This window comes from Lagopus leucura, unplaced genomic scaffold, assembly GCF_019238085.1.
Source record: "Lagopus leucura isolate 7727_CA_CO unplaced genomic scaffold, USGS_WTPT01 Super-Scaffold_100001, whole genome shotgun sequence".
Lineage (NCBI taxonomy): Eukaryota > Metazoa > Chordata > Aves > Galliformes > Phasianidae > Lagopus > Lagopus leucura.
The window spans coordinates 55171561-55186226 of record NW_024962262.1 but is presented as its reverse complement, the minus strand read 5'-3'; the positions used below and the strand labels follow the sequence as shown (position 1 = coordinate 55186226).

Genomic DNA, 14666 nt, shown 5'->3' with positions numbered 1-14666 from the left:
TAGAAAACATCTTTCATTTAGGAGTTTTGCATATGAATGAATTCTCTGTGAGTAGTAAATACAGAATCTAAACACGTATATGCCAGTGCCTACTTTGACCTCTCACGTTCATATTCCTTGAACTTTCCCAGAAAGGAGTAAGTAGAGATTCCCATACTTAGCAAGTACTTGGCATTAACCAGCAGATGCTGCATTTGAACAATGGCTGTATGCAGAGGCACTGAAATCCCACTATGTTTCCACACTGCTGGTGGATACCCTTCTCCTTTGAAGAGGATTGTTTTGACTCCTCAAAAACACCCCTTCTTTCTGCACCAGCCATCAACAATGACAGCAGTGCCACAACTTCAAAATTTAGAAGTGCTATCATCTATTTCAAGCTGCCTCAGACATAAGAAGAATAAAAAGAGCAGGACATCAAGACTTTGCAACCTAGTACCAGCATTAGAGTCAGAGGCTGGCATCCAAGAACACTGATGAAACACCATTTCCTACTTTATCAAAGGAATCTCTTGTGTTATTCTAACTGATACCATCAGATATACTTCTGACCACAATGCCTTTCCCCTAAATCTTTATAAAGCTAACAAAGTGACCACGGATCTGCAGAAGGCTTCCCTAAGATGATGGTTTCCTCAGTTTACAGCACAGAATAATCTATGAATTTACAAGGGAATGTGGGTGGCTGGCCCAGAAATATTCAGTCTTTGTTGCCTTTCATTCTGTTTAATGTTAAAAAGTTATATACCAGAAGACCTAACAGGAAACCAAAGGCCCTGAATAGCAGAGATAAAGGGCTGTGCCTCACTTCTGTTTTCAGAGTCTTCATTGAGAGGAGAATATGGCAGTGAAAACATTTCTTACCCTATATGTTGTGTTACGCATTCATGACAAATCAAGAAAAGAATGGTAAACTCACAACTCGCATAAGAACGGTTGTCATCCTCACACATTTTGTGCAACTGTTGATATTCTTCTTGGGCTAGTTCGAAACGCTGCTGCTTTATTTGGTAAATCTCCTTCTTGGCATTAAGTGCCTCCTGGGCAACTATTAAATATTCCTTTAGCATGCGTTCCTGCTCCCTTCTCCATTGCTCCCTTGGGTCTTCAATTTGTGTAAGCTCTAAGAAGAAAAACGAAAAATTGATAAGACACTTTATCCCAAAAAAGGGCAAATGGTTTGGTTAAGGTCTGTTCTGCAGGTCTGCATCACAAATTGAGAGTGATATGCTCAAAAATCCAGTAAAAAGTTGCTGAACAATTAATCTGCCTAACACTACAGTGTTCAAAATCATTCCATCCAGAGTAGAAGAATAAGAAAATCGCTCTGAAATGTAAAAGGCATTTACATTTGTTTTCTCTTGGCATGCTCTAGGTTGTAGAGAAAAGAATTTGTATTTATGCTTAATTTCTTTCGCAGCCAGCTTGAAAATTCTGAGGATTACCTAAAAACCCAGAAGCACATAGGAAAACAAAAGGTATCTAGAGACAGTTGAAACAGCTTTAAAATATTACACATTAATTTCACACATTTAATATTCTGAAAGGCTAGTGACTACACCTACCTAGAGAAGAATAAAGTAATTCAACCAGAATTCATGCAGAAGAGCACTTACGTTGGCATTTGTTTGTTAATTAAGAAACAGCACTGTCATGCTTTCCCTTTCCAGAATTACAAAATCCTCGTTAAATTAAAAAACTAAAAACAGTTTTCCAGTGCAAAATTTTTCTCATATAAATTGATTTTCCAAGCTACTACATTATAGCAACCTCTTCAGAGTTACACAGATATTTGAGATATCCGCAATAATATCTAAAAAAAAAAAATTAGCTCACTTGCATTGTCTTTGGGGTGATGCTCAAGCTAGCAAACATGTTTTGCATGAAGATGTCCATTTGAAGTCTCATGTTTAAGAACACGTTAATTTCTGATGATTGAAGCTTTGATGGCAAGAAGTCACTGCAGATGTTATGCCAGTGTTCAAAGCAGTGGCAGAAAGAGCAACACAGTCAGGAGGCATACCTAGTCATTTTTTCCAAACTTTGTTTCTCATAAGAGATGAAAGCCAGTTATGTTTAATATTTATCTTGCATTCAGTAATTCAGAATTTTGGTGCTCATAACTAAATGTGAAACTATAAAAGGTTGACCTTAACAAATTAACTCTAACGATGTCAAGGTTATGCTACCAGCTCTGCCATTTACAAGCCATTTGAAAAGTAGATAGAAACACGAAGCTTGTTTATGAACAGTACTCCCAGCAGAACTACCATGTTCCCAACTACCTTTATTCAGCTGTAACTTTCCACAGCTCCTCACAATGCAAGAGTACGAAGCTTGTGCCTACAGTTTTGTCCTTTCTCCAATACGTTCACTGTATTGCAGTGACCTTTCCAGCAGAACCTCCAGTTTCCAAAATCTCTCTGCTCCAACATCCCCAACCTACTTCCAGAGCAGGATGTGCTGTGACTTGTTCCAGTCTCCATAAATGTTTATGTGCCTAGTTTCTGCACGCATGGGAAGCAAAAGAAAACTGCTGAGTTCACACCACAGCCCATCCTCCAGTGAGGGCACGATAATTTGCAACACTATCACATCCATCAGTGTTCCTGAAATGTATGAAAATATAATATTCCTAAAGCTACTGTCCTGCGTGGAAACTATGCAAAAAATAACTAATATTTGTGAGACAGAAAAACTGTATCATAGTAAGCATCTCTTTTTGAATGGAAAATTAATAGTTCTACTATTAGCTAAATTACACTGTATTGCACATTAAGCTTTGAGGTCCTATACTATATGGTACGGCATCACTTATTTCAGAAGCCTTCTCCAAAGCTGGCAGCATTCTTCTGAGACAGAAAACTACTTTAGTACAGTAGTGACATTCTCTTCTGTTTTATGAGTATGGAGTCTTCACTTTGCCCTGGATTTCTACATAAGTTTGTCATGTAATAAGTGAAACTAATGCTAAGTTGGATGGTAAAATTCATTTCCTTTGTTTCTTTATACACAATTTATAAAAAAATACAAGACTACAGTAATTCAAGAACTGCCCCAGACAAATGCAGGCAACAGATTATTATTCCCCCACTGGGGAATGCCCAACTGGTTAAAGGAGACTTCAAAGGCTCTCAAGACTCTGAGGAGGAGGGAAAGGAATTCTGCGGCTGGCAGCCACCACGGTTTTTTAAGCAATGGTTGGACCAGAGCCAAGAGCAGCTTAGTAAGGGTGTCAACAAAGTACTGAATTTACAGAACAAGATGGAAATCAGGGTTGGAAGCAGCGTTGAGATTTACTGAAGATTCCTCTGTTCCTGGGGATTTGCAATATAAATGGAAAAGTATTGCCTAGAAGAAGTTTTTACTACTTTCTAGGTAAACAAACTTAGTAAGAAGCTTGAAAAAAAATGAGATGCATTACTGATTTCCTTTAAAAGGGATACGGGCAAAAAGCTGAGGATACGCAAAGCATGAGAGTTCCTCAATAACCATAGCTTTTAAAAGAATCTATTTGAATCGTCTCTGGCATTTTCTCACAGAATTTCTTGGAACTAAAGCACTACTATTTTGCCAGTTAACACAGCTCCATTGTTGTCTTAAAGCATTTAAACCTGATCAGCCACTAAAGGCATCCTGGAAGGGTTTAAATAATCAACTTGTTTTCACTTGGAAGTTGCTTTTCAAGTATTTTAGACATAATTCAGAACATAACGCAAGGGAATCATTTCAGAAAAACATTTATTCATTGCTCTACCATCTCTGCTGCCTGCCTGACACGATCTCATGATGCACATGATTCATTAGTTCTCACTTCTACAAAAGAGGTTAATGTCACCTTGATTGGTACTTCTGTTGTCCATGGTTTAAAATTGGATCAGCTATCCCAGTAATTTCTGAGTAACGATCACCCAGCTCTAATATCAATTTTGTTTTCCCTCTGAATATAAATCCTGCTTGCATAAGCAAGCACTGCATTAGCCTAAGGGTGACAAACCCATTTTGCTATGACGGCTGAATTACCATTTAGGATAATATCTGTGGGCTGCAAGTAATTAGTTATCATGAAAGAGACAAATTTTGCAACCTGGTTAATTGCAGAATGATTCCTTTCACTCAGTTCAGCATTGGCACTATGAAGTCTTTATCCATCTGTTCATATATTACCTTTATTTATTTCATAATAAGATTAGATGTATGTTCTCAGACCCATTTGTATTAATCTTTTCTTTCTATGCCTTCCTATTAAGCATTTGGGAATTTAATTTCTCTCTGCAAAGACCCCCTTCTACAGCTTTTGCTCGGATTGCTCAGAAAAAAGAATGCAAGCCAGATCTGACATGCCTACAATGATTAATATCCTTTCTGTAAGTTCAAACTTGATATCTGTGGTAAAACAGATAATAACAAAGTCTGAAAAACAAAAGGGAGTGATTTCTTTTGCATGCAGTGGTGATTGTTATTCCTGTCCAAGATGTCTATTGCTAGAATCCTTTCTTAACTCTTTTAGTCAGAGCACCACAGTGGGAGTTCATGTTCTACCCATCATCTACAGTGGCTTCTAAAGCATTTTAAAAAGTTTATAGGAATAACAGCTGCCAATATCCTCACGTTTTGTTTTGTTTTCAATGTGTGCCTTCATGTAGCCATATATTGATACAAAAACACTCTATTACTATACACCCAAAACAAAGTTCACTTTTCATTTAATTTCAGCATTAACTAAAGTTACCACAAGAGCTTAAACAGCTATCCTGAAACTACTACTTCTTTTAAATAGAGAAACAACCTGTATTTCTTAACTTTCAGTTGGCTAGGATATCTATCCTTCTGATCAGAGCATTAACAGCTCTTCTAAGATTATTATTCAATTTGTGACTCTGTTAATTTATTAATCTCACAACAAATAAGCATCCATGAGGGTCAAACAATATCATGAGATACATGAGATAAATGAGAACGTTTCTTATTCTGCTGTTGGTGGTGGGTTGCTTTCTTTTTTTTTTTTTTTTTTTGTTTGTTTGCTTTTTTAAATAACTGTTTAATCACAACGGACAAATACTGCCAGTGATGGCAGGAAGACAAAAACTACTTCTATATTTCAATTTTTTAATTGACTGGATTTCAAGTAGATAGTAGTCAGGTTGTTTTTACAGATTATACCATTTACCATTACTGTGATAGCTCACATAACCACTTTCTTCTTTCCTCCCTCCCCGCCAACTGCCAGTTCCCACAATATTGAAAGCATCCACTCATTGGTGATAAGAAGCTTAATGATATCAACACAGCAGTAACAGCAACTGTAGTACAAAGCTGTAAAGATAAGACATACTACTTTAAAACTAGAACTGGAAAACGTGCCAAACAGAAGTGATATAAAGCTCAGCAACAGGTAACCAAAAAGGTAAATGATGGATATCATTCCCATTCTCAGAGGGTCATGTATTTTTTGTATTTTGTGACAGCCCTTTAAAAGTATAAAATACAGGCTGTGTAAGAGTGGATGACATTACTGTAATTGCAGATTAAAAATCAGCACTCCTCTCTCAGAATAGATTTTGTTTTTCAAGATAGAAGAGTCAAGCATCGATCACTAGAAAGCCATGCAAAGCAAGAGTATAGCATGGAAATTTCAATATACGCAGAAAACAACAAAATTACTGGCTGTTCATTATTTGACAAAGCAAAACAAAGCAACTTTATGCACTATCTCTCTGTCATCAATTATAAAATTCTTTACAAAGGAAAGAAGGGCTGTGCCCCCATTTCCCATTTAAAAGATGATGAAACAGATAGTGCAAGAAATTACTTGTATACATTCTCTTGCTGTAACATGAGTTGCATAAATGGTATCGGACGCAAAGATAGTGCCATCAGTTCACATCAGCTTGCTGGTGTTCCTAAAAATAATCGCACTTCTACTCACGATTTATGTGGTCCATATAATACACTCCAATCTGCTGATCGTAAACAGTTTCCCATCCTAAAGGAAGCTCATCACCAACACAGTCAGCAAATGTCAATGGCTTTGTAATCCTGTAAAAAGAAAAATAACGTAAATGAATACAAAAGATGTAGTTTGCAGTGCCACAAGTGTCTTTATGTTTTGAATATATCACCATGATCTGATCACAAAATAGTTATGCTGCTTAGGAATGTGCTAATAATCACAAACATACAGTTTCAAAATAAAATTTCATTTAAATATGCTGACAGATACTCCCCAAACAAGTAAGACAAGCTTCTCCCTTCAAGTTTCTATGTTTAACAATTTAATTGCAGTGGCATGCAGTCCTGCCAGTTTTTTTCCCATATTGCAAAGAACACAAATATGAAAGCTGGAGTTTGTCACTGCTAAAAAATACCAGAAGCTTTATAGGCTTTATCCTCTTTTATGATGTCAAAGCAGTATAATTGTTTGTCCTTAAAAAATGAAAACAAAAATAATAACACTGTAACACATTTCTTTTCAATTATGCATTTCCAACTATTAATTATATTCTTTTGGTCCTGACCCATTCAAATTTCTTCCTATCCCCCAAAGCAGAAACAAGGAAAAACAAGCCATTCCAGTTGTCCAGTAGATACACCAGACAATCATTACCAAAATACATGCAACTTCACACAGTAAGCAGAACTATTACATTAACCCACCTTCTAAAATTATCCAAGTACTTTTCAGATTAAAGTGTTTAAAACTGACTGTAGTAGGATATATATATTTATCCTCACTAGTTTTACAACTACAATGTTTCGATCAGTTTTTTTTTACAACAGCACAAAGATCAAGTATAAGAAGAAGTTTGATGGGTTCTCAAACATGTATAAACAATGAACATATGCATAAACCCATGCACCACTATTCAGAGATTTTCCGTTACTGACAAATACACAGTACATGTCATGTACTCATGTAAACACAGAACTGCTGCATTCAAGAAAGATGTTACTATGGGCTGTCATATGCATTCTTTCAGTAATTAATCTAGCAGGCAGGCCGAACAGTGCTGAAATACTTCTGATCTCCCTGGTGTTCAGCCACATATTAAAGATACAGTATACAGCATTTTCTCTTAAACTCTCATGGTTTTGTTCTGAAGACATAATGTTTACAATTTCTCAAAACAGTCTAGACATCAGTTCCTAAATTACCACTCTATAGACAAGATTTTCTTTGGAACAAGTTATGAGACATGCTTGCCTATTATACAAACACACCCTCACCCTTTATTCCTGCATAAAACCTGCACGTCATACTCCAACCTTTCACACTACAAGAAGTTTAATTCATCGCTCCCCATGGTCCCACCACTACTCCAGCTTCCAGAGCAAGTGTAATGCATTCTTTCTGGAGAAGAACGACCAAAGAAAGTCAATGCAACTGGCCTAACCAGTTCTCATTCCAATATTATAAAGCGTGCATGAACAGTTTAATTAATGGTTTTGAAGGAAACTTTGTAAGAAAAAGGACGTATGAAAAGCTGTCTTTCAGACATGCAGAATATTAACTTGATGTTGCTCATTTTAAATCACATCCAAAGTTGCTCCAGTTTGGTCTTTCAGACAGAGCATAATATAACATTGATTCACAACTGAGTCACATTCAGGCATATGTAGCTTGAATCTTCACTCAACTGCTCAAAACACACAAAGTTTAAGAATGAAAAGTTTCTCCCCGTGTTTTGCCCCGATTTAACTAAGTCAATTGAAAAAACACATTTCTTGTCTGATGAGCACAACTGCAGAATTCCTCTGGCACCAGTTTCCACATTAACTGCTCCTGGCCATTGGATTTACAGCTGAGGTGTAAGTAGCAGTCATCCAAGAGGGCCAATTTTGCACATGTCAAAGAGCCGACCACAACTGCAGATTGTTCAGCTATATCTTCACTATCTTTAAAACTTCACCCTTTCCAGAAATAATGATGGTCTTCAGTCACTAGACACTTGTTATTTTGGGACTCAGAAACTCTTCAAAAGCAGATACTGAAATACATAGCAATGCTTCTATCACCAAAATTCTGCAAACTAAGCTGAGTGAGCAACCTTTGAGCACAGTTTTGCTCCTCTCCCCTTCAACTCTGTCCAAATTAAATGTTTTCCTTAAGTAGTAATAGCAGGAGCGTGGTACTCGTATGCAATAAAACAGACATTTCTGAAAACCCAAGTTTTATTAATGCTTTCTGTATCTGGATTACAGACTGCAAAATAAATCTCAAAGGGTGAGCATAATGGTTTCTGATTACAAGGTGTTTATACCCTTCCTTGCCAATTCACGCTGTACCTTTATCCATTACACATACCCAGGAGGCTTCTGTAATGCATTACTGCAGCGTTCTGAATATAGAACAGCCAGAGGAACGTCTTGAATTAGTTCATGGCAGAGAGCAGGTGGGAAGGAAAGCAACACGCAGTGACAAAATACCGTTTTAGATAAATTACAGCAAAACTGTTCTCAGCTCTAACATACTTTGCAAACAGTCTAATTTCAAACCCCCAAACCCCAGGAAAATTCAGCCTTTAAATAATAAAGAAGCACTTCCTGGTTCAAAGAAAAGGTATACTTCAACTCCCAAACCACAGTCCCACTGCTAATACGGGCAGCAACTTTGTTACCAGAAGTTTTGAAAACAGAACTAGATCACTAAACACACAGCTCTTCAGAAAATTCTCAAAGAGCTCCTCAGGCCACCCATGGTACAAAGAGGGGCCTGACTGCTTGAGATCTTCAGGTCTGACTGAGCGCAATCTCCAAAAATTTTGGAGAAATCAAACGTGTAACAGATAAACAGAACGTGCTTTTGCAAGACCTTGACCAGAAAATCAAAAAGTAGAAACTCCACAGCATACCCACTGCCATCTCTCAGACAATACGTAGGTACTTAAACTGTAATTCCTCAGTGAACAGAAGAGAAGGCTTGGGGTGACCTCATTGCAATTTTCCAGTACCTAAAGGGAGCCTACAAACAGGAGGGAAGTCAACTCTTTATGTGGGTAGATAATGGTAGGGCAATAGGAAATGGTTTTAAGTTGAAGGAGGGAAGATAACAGGGGAAAGTTCTTTACCAAGAGAGTGGTGGGGTTCTGAAATAGGCTGCCCAGAGAGGCTGTGGATGTCCCATTCCCGGAGGTGTTCAAGGCCAGGTTGGATGGGCAGCCTGGTCTAGTATTAAAATGGGGAAGTTGGCAGCCCTGCCTGTGGTGGGGGGGGGTTGGAGCTTGATGATCCTTGAGGTCCCTTCCAACCCAAGCCATTCTATGCTTCTATGACTCTGTGCTTAAATGACACCCAGGGTACCCTTGTCTTCTAAGCTTGGGCCAAGTATTAGAGGAAAATATCAACCCCAAAGGCTACAATTCATAGGTTTTGAAAATGTACCAGCAAATTCTCAATCAAATCAATCATTTGTATGGAATGAATGGAAGGAGAGAAGAACTGTCAACAGGGCTTTGGCTTTACTTTTGATTTTGGACAGGTCCAAAGCCATAAACATCTATCAAAATTTGACACTGCTCAACAAATAAGAGGAGAAACAGCCTCTTAAGGCCAATCTCAATTTGAAGAGCAACTGCTTGGGATATATTTTTTTTTGCCCAATAAAACCCATGTTATAGGCTAGAAAACTGTATCAATCCATACCACAGATCTGAAAAATAAAATGCAATTTGTAAATAAGTAACAGTATAACTAGAAAGAATTAGCCATTCTGACAAACCTAGCAATAGTTTATCCAAAGTAAAGAATTACATCTATTACCGAAGAGCTACAAGACAAGAAAGAGCTGGTAAGAAATCATGTGCATGCTTAAAGACCTTCTGCCACAGTTTTTTTTTTAACCTGCTTCCAAATATGCCTTTAATTACACTCCTTGTTATAAATTTCAGCTAATCCTCTTGCCTTGCACCATAGCTTGTACTTCCCCCAGTGTAAGAGGCAAAAAAAGAAATCAATAATCTGAAAAAGAGCAGAAGGCTGTTTTGTTGTTCCACAGTTCAGGGCAAGGAGGGCAAGAGTGGCTGTTTGCCTTCAGAAGTTAGCCTCCTGTTCTGAAGGGTACCCCGGGGCCTGAGGACTTCTCTGGAAAAGGAAGCCCTGAGGCCACCCGTACCCTGCGCGGAGGCTCTCCAGAAAGGCCTCTGACAACTGAGTACACGCACATAACGCATATATCCTGCTGGTGCCAAGGCCCGGCACTGTCACAATAGCTCAAAACCAGAGCCATCTACCAGGTGACATCCCCACAGCCTGAGGCAGGTGTCACCATGAATGCTGAATGCCTCTCTCTGAGCTCTCACTGTCAACCCTACACAATGGATTAAGTGACATCTCCAGATCATAAGAATAAGCTGGATTTCAAAACAAGGTTGGGCGATTGCACGCTGCTTAGTCAAAAGCACGATGAAATTTGACCAAACGTTATGTATAGAAAAAATTCCCTTGCAACGTTCTTAATCCGAATGACATATATCTTCATTTTACCACTTTAACCAATCTCACATTGAGAATAAAGTAACTTTCTGAACATGTGCTTGACACATAATTAAAATAAATCCACAGTGCAGAAGGCCAAATGGAAACTTGCACAAATGAGATTCTGTGCTTGGAACAAAGACTTGAGGAAGGTAACTTGTACTCAAAAGCCATTGCTGGGACATACTTCCCCTAGGAATAAAACTACCCTACAGCAAGGAAATAATAACTCTAATTCTTCTAAAGGTCACTTCAAACTCAGTCGTTTTAGGACTGCACTGTATTTTGCAGTAATTTCAATTCTTTTTTAAAGCAATAAGCACATGAGAAGAGTGCTACTAGCATCAAATCAGTATATTTGACTCAAAGTTTTATAAAGTAACATAAGCAAAAGCATACATTAACTTACAAAATAAGGCACAGAATAGAATTAGTCATCTACAATAATGAATCAACGTCTTTATGCAAGGATAAAAAATAGATAACTGAAAGATAACATTTCTATTTTAATGAAAACAGCAGTTAACTGCCTTTAACACGCTCTATTACAAACCTGAACAGCCTATGCCGAGACAGCTGACAAGCATCTCACTCACCAACACCTGACCATTGCCTCCCAGGCCCAAGCCATGGTTTGCCAGTATTTACAATCATGGAAAATGCTGGCAACAGATCCCTCAAACCCCAGCCTGGGATTTACAATGCTGCAGGATTTGGCTACAAACAGATCTAACATCCGTCCAACAGGATGACATGGATGGTGACCTCATAAGCCATCTTAGCCCTCATTTAGGGCCTTGTTGCTGATCTTAGCCCTCCATTGAGGTCCTTGTTTTACAGTTACCTAGGCTTATGTGGAACAGCATCACAGGATCAAGAAATGGAACACAAGCAAACATAGACACTGCCTCTCAAACACAACCTGCAGGAGAAAGTTCTTACTACCATACACCCATGAATGACAGTAAGTACAAAACAAGAGGATTCACTGCAAAGACCAGGTTCTGTGGTCAGGACCTCACTGTTACCAGCACTTGTTGTTTTCATAGCACATAATGCAGAAGTACAGCAAGAGAAGTAAGTGGTAGACAGCTATCTCTCTCATTTTCCCTCTCCACGTTTTTTTTTTTTTAAATCTCATTAACACTTTTCCATTATATACCAAATGTGCTTTCTGCCACATACAATCCAAAATAGGGTAGGTGACCAGAAATACTCTGAGATAAGTTACACATTTGTTTTTTAGTAAGCTTACATCTGGTTATTTCAGACACCTACAATAAACTTAACCAAGGACCACTTCTATTCTACCTTCTGTTCAACGTTACAGAAACAGTAAGCAATTACTAACAAGCAACAACAATACACTTATTTTTCTCCTTTATCATACTTCCAAAAATCAAAGCAGCTAAGAGATACTGGGTCACTCTGTTGAAATACAAAAGAGTATGTATGTGACTTCCAGTTATAGCTCTCATAAAACTTATCTGGCTGTTCAGTAACTGCTGAAATATGCCATACAGCCAAGTTTTCCAAGCAGCTATACGTTTCCAAACAGTAGCTACGACCAAATTCAGGACACAAATATTATGGTAGATTCTTGCTGAAAATACACCAGTATTTCATAAAGACAAGCAAAGTTCTTCAGAAACCACAGCTGGGTTAAAAGTCAGGTTTTTTTTTTAAGAAAACTGCTTTTGTTTCTATTATTTATTGTCTTTACAGAGGCTGAGCAAGAAAAAAAAAAATGGGGGCAGATGGGTTAAGTAAGGCAGTCCATGAGCACTTTAAAACATGTTTTGTTTGGGTATGCACGAACAGGTTGAAGTTATGGGGAACAAAGCAGCTGGCCAGAATCTAAGATCAGCAACAAGACATAGGCTGCAGCTGGAGGGCTGAAGCCTGGGCAGCAGGTGACCTGATATCTTGAAACAGAAAACAGTCAGAAGGAAAAAGAAGGCTAGTAAGAGGCCTGCAGACACTGGAAAAAAAAAAAAAAGAGAGATGAGAATCAAAAGCCTAAATTGAAGGATGAGAAAAATAGGGAATTTTACCAGAAATTTAGGAATCTGGGAACCAAACTGTTTAAGAATAACCAGGACAACAGATCTTGAAACGTGCTTCTGTGAAGATGCATTTATGAGCATATGTGTATATAACTGTGGTAGTGTAACCTGGCACCAGCTCATCATCACACAGCCATTCGCCCAATCTCCCAGGAGGCAAGAACTGGAAAGAAAGTAGAATTCATGGGCATCCCATTGCTCACCAGCAACAAAACATCAGTGTGCTATTAACGCTGCTTTTAGAAGTCGTTTCCAACTTTAATGATTCTATCTCTAGAGGAACACAAAAGCAAAACCAGAAGGTCTTCACAGCTGCTGTCCCATCTACTACATTCTCTCACTAACCTCAAGCATCCTATATCCAGAAAGATTAAGATAGTGTTTGCTGACAAGCTTGTTACCTTAAATCTGACCTTGCTAGACTACATTGTTCATCAAAACTTTGAAGTGAGATTTTTCTGACAGCCACTGGTAATTCAGGCTTCCATACATTTGCTGCAGTTCTCTTTGCCCTCCTGAAAGCCTTCTGCCCTCTTCACCTCTTCATTTATCTTTCCCTAGCAACTAGTCAGCCTGGGAATAAATATGCAATATCTATTTACTAATTTACACCACGTACCATTACGTACCATTCCTGTGGCAGAGATAAGGCTTAACATAAACATTCTTTGATAAAAAACAGCATTGAAAATCATTTCTGTGAATAGACTATAGCTTTAGTCAATTCTCAGCAAAACTGAGGTTACCTGTTAATCTTCAGTCTGAAACCAAGAAGTAGTTGCAGATGCACAGAGGTTAACAGTGGAACCTTGGGATACATGCACAATTACAGTCTGCTGAGGTCTACAGCTCCTTATTATCAAAGAAAACTCTTTTCACACACTGAGAACACTCATCATGCTAGAAAACAGGTCAACTAACATGATGCTGATGGTATTTTATACTTCTGCAGACTGAGAGAAGAATACACTACAGCCAAACTATACTTACTAGTGTTCCCAAGAGGTAAATTTAATGATATTAAAACCAGACATCTGCCATGACTATACGCACAAACAAGCTCAGCACTCCTAAGAAAAAAGTATTAAGTTATTCAATGTCTTAAAATATTTTAAGCACCAATCCTCCAAAAACCTGCTATCCTTAGAGCATATTCAATTGAACTTTATTGAAATTAATTTCTTGAAACTATTTCCAGCAATAATTATTACTCAATTATACCTAAAAAAAATACAATCCACATTTTAAAAGTTACCAAAAACAGTTTCTAGAGAAATAAAGCAGAAAGCGACTAACAATGGGAGGAAAAAGTAAATGCAACTGAACTAAGTATAAAACAATGGTTGGAAAAAATATATATTCAAGAGACCATTCTTTTCAAGTCTCAGAACAAAGTGATGTGTAGATAAGTGCCAAAAGACTCGGCATACCATGACTTCACATACATCCTATTGAAAACAAATTGCGAGGTAAAACAGCAAACAAATGTCTCACACTCAGAAAACTCTATATGGTCAGCTAATATTAGAAATACAAGATTTTCTCATTTGAACTTTTGAGAACAGCTTCACTCATTCTCCATCCTCCTCAAAAACCATGCTATACGTATCCTACAAGTTTCCTAAAAGTACCATATATGGCATTTCTCAAACTCCTTCAATTACCGCATTCCTCTAAGTTTTATAGGTTCCAGCACCCTTTCTGCTAATGTCATGTAACATGCAATTCCACACACTCACTGCCTGCAGAGCAGAGGAGTGTTGACTGCAGTGTCCCCAGAGCACACAGCCTGGGCCCATGCCCCCTCTCTGCAGGGCACCCACTGCCCATCAGAGAGGCATCCCACGATGTTCCAGCAGGCCCTGTCTAGATCACAAGACAGGCTTTCCAGTCTGCTGCTTCAGTTGTTGAACTCTATTAACAAAGCAATAGTTGATGCAGGAGTGAGTGAGGGCAACCAACATGACACACACACACAATCCAAGACTGCCATTTCAGTAGTTCTCCTCAAGATTTAATAAGTTTGACATAACTCTAAGCAAACTGAGTGGAAATAGGTTGACATAAACCTTGATGCTTTTGGTTTCAGTCTCAATTTCTTGCAATATATGGCAGTCACCTCGTTAT

The 14666-nt window shown here is 38.2% G+C and overlaps 1 protein-coding gene across 5 annotated transcripts in view; it reads right to left on the bottom strand.

The window, feature by feature from the left end:
* Positions 1–14666, bottom strand: part of WWC3 (WWC family member 3) — a 98047-nt gene that overhangs the window by 57421 nt on the left and 25960 nt on the right. For 3 of the 5 annotated variants that reach the window (XM_042867302.1, XM_042867304.1, XM_042867305.1), the window contains exons 1-2: positions 5930–6026; positions 920–1123 (exon numbers count right to left, since the gene is read on the bottom strand). In XM_042867302.1, coding sequence (XP_042723236.1) covers positions 920–1123; positions 5930–5945 — 220 coding nt within the window. In that variant the 5' untranslated portion in view covers positions 5946–6026. Of the gene's footprint in view, positions 1–919; positions 1124–5929; positions 6040–14666 lie in introns of those variants that run through there. The other 2 variants (XM_042867306.1, XM_042867307.1) reach the window with 1 other exon arrangement.